This window comes from Rhea americana, unplaced genomic scaffold (genome assembly GCF_003343005.1).
Source record: "Rhea americana isolate MKP2758 unplaced genomic scaffold, rheAme1 scaffold_340, whole genome shotgun sequence".
In the NCBI taxonomy this organism is placed as follows: Eukaryota; Metazoa; Chordata; class Aves; order Rheiformes; family Rheidae; genus Rhea; species Rhea americana.
The window spans coordinates 32,998-48,045 of record NW_028186469.1 but is presented as its reverse complement, the minus strand read 5'-3'; the positions used below and the strand labels follow the sequence as shown (position 1 = coordinate 48,045).

The window sequence follows — 15,048 nt, the reverse complement described above, 5'->3', positions numbered from 1 at the left end:
ATTGCAATAGGCTTATTACTACAATAACACAGCCAATCAGCCTTTTTACATAAACAAATTGCTAATTACTACTATTTGTTTCCGCTACTGAGAAATTTATATGCTTAACTAGATCTATGAATGCAAAACATGGGCATTTCCAAACATGAACCTTGGAGCTCTAGTTTTAATTATTTGGCTCTTTCCATTTCTAAAACATTCAAAACAAACTACAGTCTGCAACTGCAATGCAAAAAAACCTCGGCATTTTGTTTATTTTTATTTTAAAAATATAAAAATGCTGTAATGCACATGGAGGGAACCCATTAGAAATTAGCAGAACTTTGCATGGCACTTTCATTACAATTTATATAGTACTACATATACCATGTAAATACAGTATTTCCATTTTTGTTCTTACATGGTAACATTAAATACTGCATAAGGCTCACAGCATGGAAATTGAAGTTTAATTATCTTTTTGTTCTATWATTAGTAAAAATTTTTTAAAAGGCTCAATGACTTTAGAAATAATTATTGTACTTGTGTGACTTGATATTCATGGTGATAATGGATTTTTGTTTATTTTAACAGGTGTATAAAACAGACTATCATACCTAAAAACTGTTGATGATGTTGACTTTGGGCAATTACAGTTTGTTCAACAGATGTGCCTGTCTGTTGACCACTTCCTGTGAAGCCATCTGCAACTCCATCTACTTTCTGCATAGGCTTATACCTAGAAAAATATCAAATACAAATTATCCTTTCTGTTCACTTCTACATAAATATTACAATTCACGTTACGTCAGATTTCTCAATTCCAAAGTAAAGTTTTCCCACGTCATATAGGGGAAAAATAACGGAAGAATTTATAAATTGTTTATTTATTTGGCACAAAAGAGAATAAACAGAATGACTAAGGAAAGCTAGAACATTAATAATGCATTACAGAACTCATAAGGTGATAATACAGCAYCACTACCAGCTTCTTGTATAATTTAGCTTAGGAACAGCATATCCCTACAAATAGCTGATTTACACCAAAAGGAAGTACATCTTTCCATTTCCAAACCATCTGTCTTCTCAGGAATTATGTAATTGAAAACTAAGTGTTCATAACCTTAAGAACACCGCCGCTGCTATTTGAAGACAAGGAAATTGAAAGAATTCTGAAATTTAAGAAACTTCGCTCAAAATCTCAGAAGGCTTGAGAAAGCTACTCGAGAGATCTAGTATCTTCATTGGTCAAGTCTCATAATCTTTTATAAGGGATTAAAAATTCCTGTGATATGAATAGAAATGCTGGTTTTAATGGGAAAGTGTTCTAAGAGATCAGTCTGACAGACTGAAGTTCCTGCCTGTCACTTCCAATGCAACTGAGAATTATTTCTATCTCAGGTCTTAATGGCAACATCTCAGAAGCTTTGCCCTTTTAAAGTAAGAAAAGAAAATAAGAGGAATTCCAAAGCAGAATACAGTGTGTGTTAACTATCACACTCGTTGGAATTGTTACGCAGAACGTGAAACTCTATGCTAATTTCAGAAATGGGACAAGAAACTCCAGTCTGGTGAGAAGCAGTTGAGTCAGTTGTGAACACTTTCTCTTTCTGTTCCCAATAAGCATAAAACAACAATGGGCATTCCTGACATGCATTTAAATATACAACAACACAATATATACAAAAAATACACTTTTCAAGAGAAGAAGTCTTGGACTGATTAGCAGAAAGTTTTGCAACTTTAGGAATGTTAATGCTTGTGAACAAAGAAAACATCCACCAAAATCTCTAGCACATTTACATGAAGTTGCTTTTTGTAACAACCCAGTGTAAAATTTTACGCCTGATGAAGTCAATAGTGAAAGTTTAATTGAGTTTAATAAGACTAAACTTTCAACTCTGGTAAACTGGTAGCACTGAACTCTTCTGGATGGGCTTCTTGTTACTCCATAAACCTGTTTGTAATCCAAGCATTTAATTTGGGAAGAATTTTTAACTTCTATCCCATTATACATTATAATTACAAATATCAGGCAGAAGAGCAATTTCTATGAGTATTTATAAATCTAAATCAATGCTTTTACATAGTTAATTACTTTCTACATAATATATCATTTCACAAACTTTTCACCTCTTGAAATACAATCCAAAGGCATAAAAATTGCATTCTAATAGTTTCTGGAATATGGAAAAAAAACCTTTAATTAAAAGCATAAAGGCCAACTTAATCCTTTGGTGCTAGGAACCAGGATTATCCCACTACTTCCCTTCTTGCAATTCAATGTGCTTTATTTAAAATATGCTGGGAAAAATTCTTAATTCCAGCACCGTGATAGATGACTTGTCACAGGAGTTAACCAGTTTCAAAAGCATTAGAAAATCAGCAGCAAAATGCAACCAAGGAATGATAAATTATTTTTCAGGAGTTTCAAATGAAACATAAGCAGACAGATGTGAACAATTTTAGATCTACTGTCTTTTAGGGATTATACAAAGTGGAGCTTTGGCAGTTTCGATGACAAAAGGCTATCCTAAAATTTGTTTGATAAATTCCAATTATTTTTGATGCATGGAAAAAAACATTACTAACAATTTCCTAACTGGTAAGATTTATGTTTTCTAGAACAATCCAGCCTTTTTCACTATTTTCACTATTTTACTCTACTAACATATACTCTACTCCATTTTTCACTCTTTTTATCTAAAAAAAATGTTTTTAATTATTGAGAAATTAGGCACTGAAAATAATAACTCACCTTACAGAATATTACAACTTTCAAAAGATACTTCACTCAAGGATATCATTTGAATTTTATATTTCTTAATATAAACACAGTAATTTTTTGATTTACAATAGATATTTTCTGAATTTGTGAAAAGCTTTGAAAATCCAACAAAACAAAACCATTGATATCTGAATATGGAATGAGGTAATTCAGAAATGATGCAGAATGATATGCTTCCCTGACCATCCAGTTAGTTTAGAATACAACTCCATTGACTCCTATAGTCTAATTGAGACATAACATAATTAACAAACAGAAAGTTTCTCTCTCACTGCAGAACATATTAAGAACTTCCAATTAAAATTCATGAAAAGCAAATAATCCATATTCATTAATAAGATAAAGCAGAAAATGGATGAATGATAAAATGTCTCTTTGCTATTAAAAGCACATATAAAAGTGGTAAGAAGGGACAAGCTGAGAACTATAAAAACTTTGAGAAATCAAAATGGACTAAGTCAGAAAGCAGACAAAAAACAGATGGCAGGTATTTTCAGTTAAATTTTCTCCAAGTTTTGGTATGCGCTTACAGTGCTGCCATGCAGCATGCTAGTATTTCATTTTTTTCTCCAAAAAATGTTTGTTGCACTCTATCTTCATAAAAAAAGAGAACAACACTATAAAAATGTGTAATTTCTCTGTTTTCTAAATATAAACTTATTTTAAAAGATCTATAAATCCTAAGAATTGATACTTTGTCCTAGAAACAGTTTGGGATAAAGTGTATCCAGGAAGCATGACAATATGAGCAGAGAACAGTAAAAAATACAGATAATTTTCTACATAAAATAGACATGGAGGCAAACAAAATGCTTAGAAAGTAATGATTAGTGATTTCTGATTAAAACAATAATATATACCTTTGGTGAATGCTACACTGTACAGTGGATAACAGTATATTTGTTGTACCTATTAAAATACATGTTAACTGAACATTCATCTCTCATAAATGAAAGCAAAAGTATAATTGGTATGTGCAAGAATTGGAAGATGTATATGAAATTACCTGGAAAGCTGGAAGTTTACTTCTGCAAATAAAACTGAAAACATACATTGTGAAGAATGTCGTAAGAGAAAGACAGGTGTGTTTATGCTAATTTCTCTAGTGTAAGCCATAAAGATAACTCAACTTTTAAGCTACGAGGTTCTGCTCATGGAAAGCTAAACCAAAGCAGGGTAAAAATGAATGTTTAGGGATTGCATCTCTGCTACATTCCCCTGAAACTGTCTGGGAAGGACAAGTAACGGGAAAGAGATTTCACAATGAGATTGTACTTTAAAATGGCAAGAGTTAGTGCCAGACTTGAAACTGTGCAAATATATCYGGCATAATATTAGGTTTTGATACTACTTTATTTCTTCCTAATAATCTTTGTGTGAGCTCCATTCACTGTAAGTCAGACCTGTGTTTGATCCAGAATTGATGGATAATACAACCATTTAAATATCCTGCTTTCTCCTACCCTGGAAAACATCTAGGAGCAGGATGTCAGAGGCAAGCCAGGTTTTCACCTGAATGAGTCATACAGCAGGTCCAGTTGAAAGGCAGGGTGTTAGCTATTATCTTCTAGCCATGAGCAGTTGTTAACTGTGCATTTCTTCAGTTCAAAGGTGCTTTAAGTCTCTTGATCTGTGGTTGCTGTCTCCAAACCACTGTCTCAGCTGGAAGATAGGACTGTTAGCATCTGTGATCTATAGTTACTCTGTTTTTTCTTCATACTGGAATAGCGAAAGAGTACTCCCACAGCTCACACTGATCACAACTGAAACTAAGCAACTAACAGCAACACCTTCCACTGATGGCTGTTTCATCTGAAATTTATATCTGATAAATCTTGGACCCTGAATTCAAGCCCAGACCAAACTCTGAACATGAACATATCTGTAGAAGCATTTTGACAAATTCAAATAACATAAATAGAAAAGGTGTATGACCCTTAAATTAAGAGAACGAATGAAGAAAAACTACCTGTAGCATGAATTCAGTCTGCAGTCTTTGCTAGGAAGTCAAAGACTAGAAGTGTCTATCCAATTAGATGTTTTTGATGGCGGCAGTAGAATTGGTACATCTAAATAGCAGAAGTACATTGACTGCAATTTTCCACTGATTTAAAGGACAAAAGAACCACTACAAAAATGAATAAAACTGAAAAGAGAAGCAATATCACTTCTAGCCATGAAATTTATAACATTCAGCACTTTAATTATCTGACAATGCAACACGCTAGAATTCTTCAGTACACTAAATAAATTTTCATAAAAATATATAGATATACAATAAATTTTAAAATTAGATATTAAGCATATTCTGTAACTGTGGAAGAAATCTTAGTCTGAAGGTATACATGGACTTTTTAAACTGCTCTGAAATCAAGTGATTTTTATATGTAGCACTTCTTTTTCCCCAAAATATGCTAACTTCTGTGGGCTACTAAATACAAGTATATTTCAGTTTCAATTAAAAAAATCAAGCAAAATATATGGACTTTTTCATGAATATGGAATGAAGTTTGGTGTTGTATCACCAAGTAAGGCTATAAAGAGGGTAGAATAGAATTAATCTCATCATTGCTGTATGCTATAGAATGACAATAATGAAGAAAACATGCTGGATTGTGAAATATTGGTATTTTACGTACTTGTTAGTCCTTAATTAAAATAACTATYTTAATAAGTACACTTTAATGAGATAAAAATGTTCTGTAATCATCAAACTTTGCTTTAAAAAAGCCTGTTTTTATCATAAAATTTGACATTTTCAGGTTCAGACAAAACATTTTATATAAGTAAGAATAGTTCATGAGTTTCCACTTCAGTGAAAATTTCTGACTTTCTGAATAAACATCTTTCTGAAATCTTCTATATTCAGTTCAGTATCGCCAGCATATTCATTGCTGTGCAAAACAGAGGGAATAAATACCTTTTCACAGTGTAAATGTCAAAGTTTTTGATCTCTTCATTTTATTTATTTAGGATGCCAGGATTTAGGACAGCAGAAATATAGAGATGTGTGCACTCCTAAACTAACTTAAGGGATGATCAAATATCTTCAGAACTACTTTATACAAATAATATACCAGCAGGACTCTGTAAATACCACTTTCATTTCTAAGATATCTGAGTGCACATCACAAGCCTTCAAGAGCATAAACAGAGAACAATTCAAAACACAAAAAGGTAAGTATTGCCACTTTAAGAGCAAAGAGATAAAGCTTCATCTAGGAAGATACATTGAGTCAGCTGATTTTAAAGATTTAATATCAAAATGATTAACAATTGTGTTTTCTGCAGAAAATACTGGAGATAGGTGATAGAGGCCTTCACTTCTCTCCATTCCTATTCTACTCTGTCTCACCTCTAGAATCTATTAAAAACATAGCAAAACCAACTTCCCTACTACAACATAGTATTTTTCATGTAACTGCTACTTCTTTGGAACAGTCTCCCAGTATATTGTATTTCCCTCCCTTCATTAAATCTTTTTAGATTTTTGAAACAAATACTATGATTGGTATGAATTAAGCATGAATGGACATGTTTTGGTGTGTGTGTGTGCACGCACACATGCATGTGCAAAATACAGGTTAAAGGAAAGTTATGCACTAATATGCTATAGAATACCACATATGTAGTTTCATTCAAGTAAAGATGGAGAACAAACTGACTTAAGATAATGTTGAGAAGACAAAGAACAAGTCTAGAGCCATAAAATATATGCAGATAAGAAAAATAACAGAACTATGAAATTCAGGCATTTTTGCCTAAGACCTATAGCAAGGTTAAATAAAATAAAAAAATAATAAGGTAATAGATCCAAAGTAGTATCCACTCCTAAAGGTTTTAAAAGACAACTCCAAAATCAATTTGCCACCACAAATCAAAAACAACACAAGAAATATGACATCCTTTATTCTCCATGTTGCATACCAACAATTCTGGCCAGATCACTGCAGCATGTATCATGTTCATGTATGTGATTTTTTGTGTGAGTGAATGAAATTTGTAAGACAGCAAGTTTGAGTGGGTAAAATTAGCTTGTTTAGAGATTTTGGAAATACTTATTACTTTCCTTACCATAAGATCATGCACTGAGTCATACTAATACTTCCCTACTATGCCTAGCACAAGATGGTTAAGACAATGTATGTTATCATGAATATACGTTTAGCACAGTACCTAGTTCTGAAAGTTAATAGTAAAATCATTTCAGAGTAAAGTGATTTCTGCATTTGATGTGAAAGGTGGTTTGCATGTCACAGTTGTGTCTGAGGCCACAAAATACACTTAGCAGTCTGCATCAAACAGCTCATTTCATTGGATTTTTTCTGTAACAGCTCTAAAGATGTCTTTTTTGAGATGCTATTGTTCCACTTATGTTTCATGAAAATCAAACACATTAGATATTTCCCATTAGAGTGATACAGGTTGCTAGTGCCTTCACTCTCATAAGAATTGATTCCAAAGAAATCTGCTTATTTCATTTTTTTTTAATATATAAGCATATTTGCACAGTCTTTCTCCATAAGCTTAGCCCTTTGTGCTCATTCACTTCTGATTAAAACAAATTTTTCTTGAGAATTCCCCAAAAGAGCAACTGCTTTCAAATACTTCTGAATGTTTATGGAACCTCAGCAACAACAGATGCTGAAGGAAAATTCTTAAATCATCTTAGAGAGAAATTATTCTGGTCACTTTAGTTACTGTCAAGAGAAGGAAATCAACACCAAGCTGAACTTAATCATGAGCTTCATATAAATAGCTCATAAATGAAATGATAAAGGAAATCAAACAACAAAATTTGAAATTCAAGCTCTAACTACTTGTCTTCAGCTTGTGAGAAAAGAACTCAAGACTTTGAAAATTTAGGACAATTTCTAGGACCATATTCTCTCATGTTGACTGGTATCTGACTTAGTGATACCAATTTAAGATCTGCAGACTTCACAACAGGGAAGTTGAATAGAATTTGCCTTAGAAGTCCAACTTTTCAAAATAAGGAAAAGTAAAGTTTCAAGAATCAAAAATACTAATAAGTACTCATGTTTATTTCACGCTGTACCTCTGTTTCTGCTGCATGGGCTGTTGTCTCATAGCCATGTATTGCATGTCCTCTTGTAGTCGATTAAGAGGAGAGTCTGGCTTGACGCGAATCCCATAATAATGATATTTGGAATTCCCCCTTTATGAAAAAACAAGAAGAAAACAACAAACAAAAAAATTAGTTTTATGCAGATATATCACATTTACTTTACAGTTTACCTTGCCTGTAAAGCAACACTTGAAAATTAGGTCTGGCCCTCGTTTCACACCTGTTGTAATTCTACCAGTTTTGGGAAATTAGTTCACTTCCTTAAACAAGTATTTTCCAACACTTTACACTTGGAATCCACTTGAATAAAAAAAGTGAAATACATATACTTTATCTAGTCACAGGGAAAGAATTCTTAAAATTTCTGAACAGAATACTGTATTTTATTTATGCCTGCAGTACATATATCAAAATTAAAACACACAAACACAAAAGATCAGGAAAAATAAAAATATTATAACTTATGGAAATACATGTTTTATATTAAGATACAGAACTGACAGAATTATAATGTTTAAACATTAATTTTGTTTGTTTACAGAACAGCAAATAAGTCTCTTGTTTACAGTATTATTAATTTCTATTATAATTTGGGATTTCATTAACTCAACCTAGTTCCAAGTCTTCTGGTCCGTAATCCCATGAAGATTGACCGTATGAGTTTTCCAAAGGAGGCAGCATTGACTGGATCCAACTTGTGCTCCTGACAGTGTCGTAAGTAATGGTTGTAAAGCGTACTTCTTGGGAGACTCACTCCTTCTGCAGTTTCATAGTTGTCTAAAAGCCATTGGAGCTACATCAAATACAAAACAGCAAAAAAAGTAAATTCAGTATTACTTTACTAACAAAATCTTAATCATACAATATAAACTTAAAAAATTTTTGAGACCACTTTTCAGGTCTGTTAAACAATGACTTTGTTCTTCAAACAAACAGAGATTCAAAAGACTGTCCTGTAGCTAGCCTTTCTTTTGGAGATCCTCAAAATTAGCAAGAAATAGTAGAACTCATTGCCGTGTGACCTCAAGTTAATTCACTACTTCCTACACTATTTTTGATTCAGTACCACAAACCAACACTTGATAAAACTATGCATACTTTGGAGACAAAAACTGTAAAGAAATAATCATAAATATAATACATATAAACCGAAAAAAACAAATTCCTTCAATGAATAATAGTTACTTAATACATGTAAACCTAGAATATTACACTCTTTGTCATATGTTAGAAAACACTGTAACATTTAGCTGAATAGGATCTGAATAATCATAGATAGGATTATGAATAGGATTATGAATACCCATAGATACAAAAAGGAAGAAACTGTTGTATATAGACCAAACAGAACATAGAAAATAGCTAGTACACCTATGAAGTATTATGAGTGCAATTCCTTTCAACTATAGCCTATTTGATTTTCAGGAGGGACAGAACAAGATTCTTAGACAAGTATTAATCTTTGCATGTAATTACGACAGGTAATTTGGGAAACATGCAAGAAAACACTTTTTATATAACATCACTGGACCTTACGGATAGTGCACATGCATAAAACACACACAACTGCCACTAACTTATAAAAAAGTAGAAAGGACGCCTCAGTCATGCCAACTTTAACACGATAGGAGAATGACAAAATAAATCAGAAACAGGTTAAGGTCATATTTAAATTCCACTGTTTCAGGATTTTTGGCACGTTGATCTTTCCCTGAGCTTTTTCTGGTACTCACCAGGGTTTTGGTTCCTTGGATTTCTCCTTTAATTTCAGTTTGAATGATCCACAAATTTTATTTCCTATTGTTTTTTTTTTGCCAATTTTCCTCAATATTTACATCAAAATAATGTAGCATGAACACATAAGCTTGCTAGGCTCAAGGTTCTTACCAAAACTCTGGATTTAGTTTGAGCATCCAGTGAAAACTCAAGCCAAGGACATTACATCTTCAAGCTTTGCAACTGAATTTTATTCTGATGAGCTAGATACTCACATTAATATATAATAATTTTCAGTTTAGTTTAGTATAACACAGTAACTAGTGGGACTAAAATATGAACTATTAAGCCACGCTAAAAGATACAAAAGGTTTATGAGTTATTTAGTACGTCGGTCTGCAGGATTATTTGCTCGTAGCATACTACACGAACTGTGTTCCATCAGTTTTCCATGTAATTTGTCATTCAAAGAATATGTATACCAATATTTTAGTGTGCATTATTCATGAAATATGTCTCAGCCCTAGCTGTTTCATTATTGCAAAATCATTACATATTAAAATATAGGTTATAACATACAGTGAACTGTCAGTTTTGTTTTAATCACAATATGCCATTTATGAGACAAATTTACTTTAGACCTTTCAAACACTATTGCCATTTTTTCTTTTAACAGGAAACATGCCCATAACTTTTCTCCGTTTCTGAACATAAGCTCTAGACAAGCATACAGAAGTAAGATATAACAGGTCCCAATATGGGAAAATTTAGCTCAGTTTGTAGGTAATTTTACATTTCAGACAGACAAAATGAAAAAGTGCAGTTCATCATCTTTGTTTAATCTTTCATATCATTACTTTAAAAGTCTTAACATTCACAAATGTCTTTCAAATTGAGTATTTCTCATGTTGAAATAAAGCTGAAGAAAAAAATATAACCATAACCATTAACCTTTACCTGAATGTATTAAGGTAATTTTACTAATGACCAGACACAAGAATCTCTATGCTTAGAAACAAAGGTACTTAAAACTTTCAACTGTTGCATTTTATTGCTACTAAACAAAACAGATAAGTAACATGAAATATCCCTATTTTTTCCCCAAAGGGAAAAATTGATCGACAAACAAAAACACTATTTCACAATTAACTTCAATATGTAGTATTAAAGATGTTTTCTTCCAGATGGTTTATAACCTATTAGGACACTTTAACTGCACTTTTATTAATGATCTGAATTTCTAACATGTTATTTTAACCATAACCTGCATAATCCAACACTTGGAAAGTAAAACCATAGATAAGCAGAAAAAAGGGATTTGGGCTCTAGAGTGAAGTTAATTTAGTAGTAAAGGCTTGAAATAATTACTTGCTAGATTACAGCCTGGAAGAAAGGGGCAGCTCATACAGAATTTTAAACGGAAAGTATCTGCAAACATTATAAATCTATTCTAAACAATCTTTAAAAAACATATTTTACCCAAGATACAATTCTAAAACTGAACTGTTCAGGTTTTAAAGATGGTAATTATGAAAAGTTTACACACTCAGACATTCTAAAGTGACTCCAATAAAGCCGCAATGTTTATAAAATATTAGATTAAAACATTAGATTATCAACTGATTAAATAAGTCAATTTCATGCAGAAAGAGATCAGTAAAGCAAACAGAAGAGAAATAACAAAATTCTTAAAAAACACCTAGCCTTTAATTTAGGCAACAAAATTCCAGAAAAACTGATAGAGTTATAACAGTGTATAAATCCCAAATGTTGAACTAATAATATTTGACTGGCCTACAGATTTTCCCGCAAATTAATAATTCATTTGTAAAGTAAAAGTTAATAGTAATTAAATCCACAGGAATATTATCCTAAAACCCCAAAATATTGCTTTAAAAATAGGCAAAATACCCAGTAAGTTTGATCTATTTTTTATTAACTTATCCTTATCCGAGTAATTTTGAAAAACCATTCAAAGTAGTCAAGAAAGAAATATCATGATAAGGCTAGCATAATAGGAAGATGCATATCTCACTATTAGGAACATATTTTAAAGAGTGTATAACACAGAGAATGAAAGGACTCCAGCTTTCTGGGATAGAACAGCTTATTTTATAATTTGCCCTGGTTTTAACACCAAATTTCTGGACTTTATAATGTGATGAAATACACACTTATTAACACTTCAGGGGTTCAAGTCTCAATTTAGATTTCTTTCTCCTTGCCAAAAAAGTTACGGTCTCTTTAACCATGACATTTAAATATTTTTGATATTATTAGGCTATTTTGTCATTAAAATAATTCTCTTGTAAACATCAAAGGTGGATTCTAGAAGTCCTTCTGTACACTTTGTTTAATTGCAACTCTTGCAACTTCAGCATTTTCTAAAAAATACTCACTTCCAATATATGTTAATGACTCCTGCTGTCTTTGTCTATCACGATGGAAAATTTCCACAAAACAATTCTAGTTTTAAACTCCAGATTATCATACTCATACAGGAAAAAAATGAAACATCCAAACTAAAAACCTGCTAATACATATATTTTTATTAGATTTCTGAGTGACAGTCGCTGTCACCATACTCTTACATTAATACAATAGACCAAACTTAAATTTCTACAGGAATTTTAAAGTATATACATAGTTAGCCAAGCTGAGAAGCAAAAAGGAGGCAATACAAACACAAACTAAACCAGGAAAAATTACAGTGCTAGTTATATTAATAGAAGAAAATTATTTCAAGAAAGACCAGCAACTCACATAAAATTATTATTTATGTAACAAATCTAAAATTAACTTTTTGCCTTTTTCCTTTACCTCAAAATTGTATTTCATGTTCTTATCATTATATTTGGAAATCATCTTTTTACATGAATACCTTCTACACTCTTATATGTAAAATTCTTATGTATAGGATTTGCAAAATAAGAATAAAGCAAAAGGTAATAGAAAAGACATACATATGTAATTCACGCTATCTGTTAAGAATATTTTAATTTTTTTCCAGGTCATCAACATGGATCTTCACTATTCTTAAGTCATTTCAGAATAAACAAACACCAAAAAAATAACCTGAAGATATGACTTGCTCTAGTTATTTGACTCTTCTCCTTCACATGCCCCTAAATTAGTCTGGGTACACAGACTCTTTCTTGTAGACAATTTTATTTAAAAGATCAAAACCTAGATAATTAAGGAATATTTGAACATTATTTTGACATTTATACTATAATCTGCAAAGCAGACAATGTGTTAACTTTTCTTAACACAGGCACAGAACCTAGGAAACAGATACACTATGCAGAGTAAGGATATTTAACTTTACAAAATAAAGCCATGGGAGATGTAGCATAAGATTACAAGCACCTAAGACAAGAAGATTAAGAGTAAAAAGTAGTAATAAAATAAAACAAACATTAGAAGCAGACTAAGCATGCAGAACAAGCAAAAGAGAGTGTACGTGAAGAAGAGACAACTTACATGGCTGTTGAGAAGAGAGCTTCTGTGAGTGGACAGACCATCAGACTTTTGCAGTGTCTCAATCGCCATTTCAATCTGATAATAGATTGTCATTAAAAAAGGACTCAAGACAAGATAGTAAAAAAGGCTGATAAGAGAAATTTTGACAGATTGCTTAAAGATAAAAAGAAATATCTACTTAATCCCTGACTAGGGGATGTGGGGTACCAAAAAGTTTCATTTCAAAGTCTCAGTGAAGGCAAACTGCCCCAATGAAGCCAGAAGGGCATTTTGCTATCCTCAGTGTAATCCTTATTATACCTTTCTCCCTGCTCCAGAAATTAAAAAAGTAGATGTACTGAAATATTAAAAAAAAGTGACTGAGCAAAATAAAAATTAATAAAACAATCCCGAATGCAATTTTAAGGCCTCCACATATTTTTCCTCCTGCTGCATCAGAAAGACCTGTGTACAGCTTGAATTGAATTAGAAATTAAATTTCTACTCTCTGCAGTCACAGAATGAAATCTCTACCCCAAATAATTTTGTAGGTTTTCTGACATTAGCTTCAACGAGACAAGGTACCACTGAGTGAGTACTCTYTGAGTATTCCCAGCTCTCCAGCTAAACGGAAATTTTGGGATTATACAGAAAGCAGGATCCGGCCTTTAAGAAAAAAAAATCAGATTGGTTCACAATAGTTTTGTCCTGTAGAATATGAACAATACCAACAATATATATTAATATCACTCCTAATGCAAATGTATAAAGAGAACATACTCAGACTCACTCTATTCTCTCTGAATTTTAATGCATCTTTTGATCAACTCCTCAATGACAGCGTTAAAGAGCAGAACTAGAACATAACTGGGGAGCTAGACTAGCAAAAACAACATCGAAAATGATAGAGACAAGGGTATGTGCAGTAAAAAAGTCACATAATTAACTAACTACATTAAGTGGTAAAAACAAAAGCAATAGAAAAAGCCAACTGAACTTTCAGAACAACTCATCATTCTCCCTGTAGACAGTTTTTAATGAACCTTCCACACCCTAGTTTAAATATCTCAGTATTATCCAAAGATTTTAGTAGTGTACTTTATCAGTATGAGCTGAATTGATTCTAAATACAGTAGAAACTGAAAAATACTTCAGTTTATTTGAATTTACTGCACATACAAAATTGGCTTCTTCCTTTTTAACGGGGAACTGACTAGTATTTTTACTGTAGTAACTGTCAACAAAAAAGGAATTATTTCTCATTTCTTTCTTGAAGTTGTTTAATATAGGCTATACAAGCCTTTCTATAAAAAATATGCTATTGAAAACATATTATTACTGTATGAAAAACCCTGCACTGACATGGCAAAACAATTTTTTTAATAACTTGTTTTCTTCTTGCTTCAGAGAAAAATACAGTACAGCATTCAATTATACAGAAAAAAATAGAAAATCATGCACTATAATAAAAACTAGAACCTTAAAATTTCATCATAGTAAGATCACTTCATTATATACTGCAGCCATCTTAACATGACACTACAATCAAACAACAAAGAACATATACACATTTCAATCCTAATTCTGAATCTAAGTCACTGCTTGACAATACTTTGTTTACAGCAGTACTAGAAGACTAAAGTGACACCTCCTGCTGCTCATTACTGCTATTGCACTACCCTCTCATTTTGCTACAGTAATTTGTTGTAGCTTTGTTCAAAGAAACACTCCATTAAAAATATTTTTACTGCTGGGAGTGCTGGTAGATGACAAGTTGACCACGAGCCAGCAACGTGCCCTTGTGGCCAAGAAAGCCAATGGTCTCCTGGGGTGCTTTAGGAAGACTGTTGCCAGCAGGTCGACAGAGGTGATCCTGCCCCTCTACTCAGCCCWGGGGAGGCCTCATCTSRAGTMCTGYRTCCAGTTCTGGGCTCCCCAGGACAAGAGAGACATGGAGCTACTAGAGAGAGTCCAGCGTAGGGCTGCAAAGATGATGAGAGAGCTGGAGCACCTG

The 15,048-nt window shown here is 32.4% G+C and overlaps 1 protein-coding gene across 2 annotated transcripts in view; it reads right to left on the bottom strand.

Annotated features, from left to right (window-relative positions):
• Positions 1-15,048, bottom strand: part of RFX3 (regulatory factor X3) — a 66,327-nt gene that overhangs the window by 21,964 nt on the left and 29,315 nt on the right. The window contains exons 4-7 of one of the 2 annotated variants that reach the window (XM_085311417.1): positions 13,056-13,130; positions 8,468-8,649; positions 7,827-7,946; positions 597-718 (exon numbers count right to left, since the gene is read on the bottom strand). In XM_085311417.1, coding sequence (XP_085167543.1) covers positions 597-718; positions 7,827-7,946; positions 8,468-8,649; positions 13,056-13,130 — 499 coding nt within the window. The remainder of the gene's footprint in view (positions 1-596; positions 719-7,826; positions 7,947-8,467; positions 8,650-13,055; positions 13,131-15,048) is intronic. The other variant, XM_085311418.1, reaches the window with a different exon arrangement.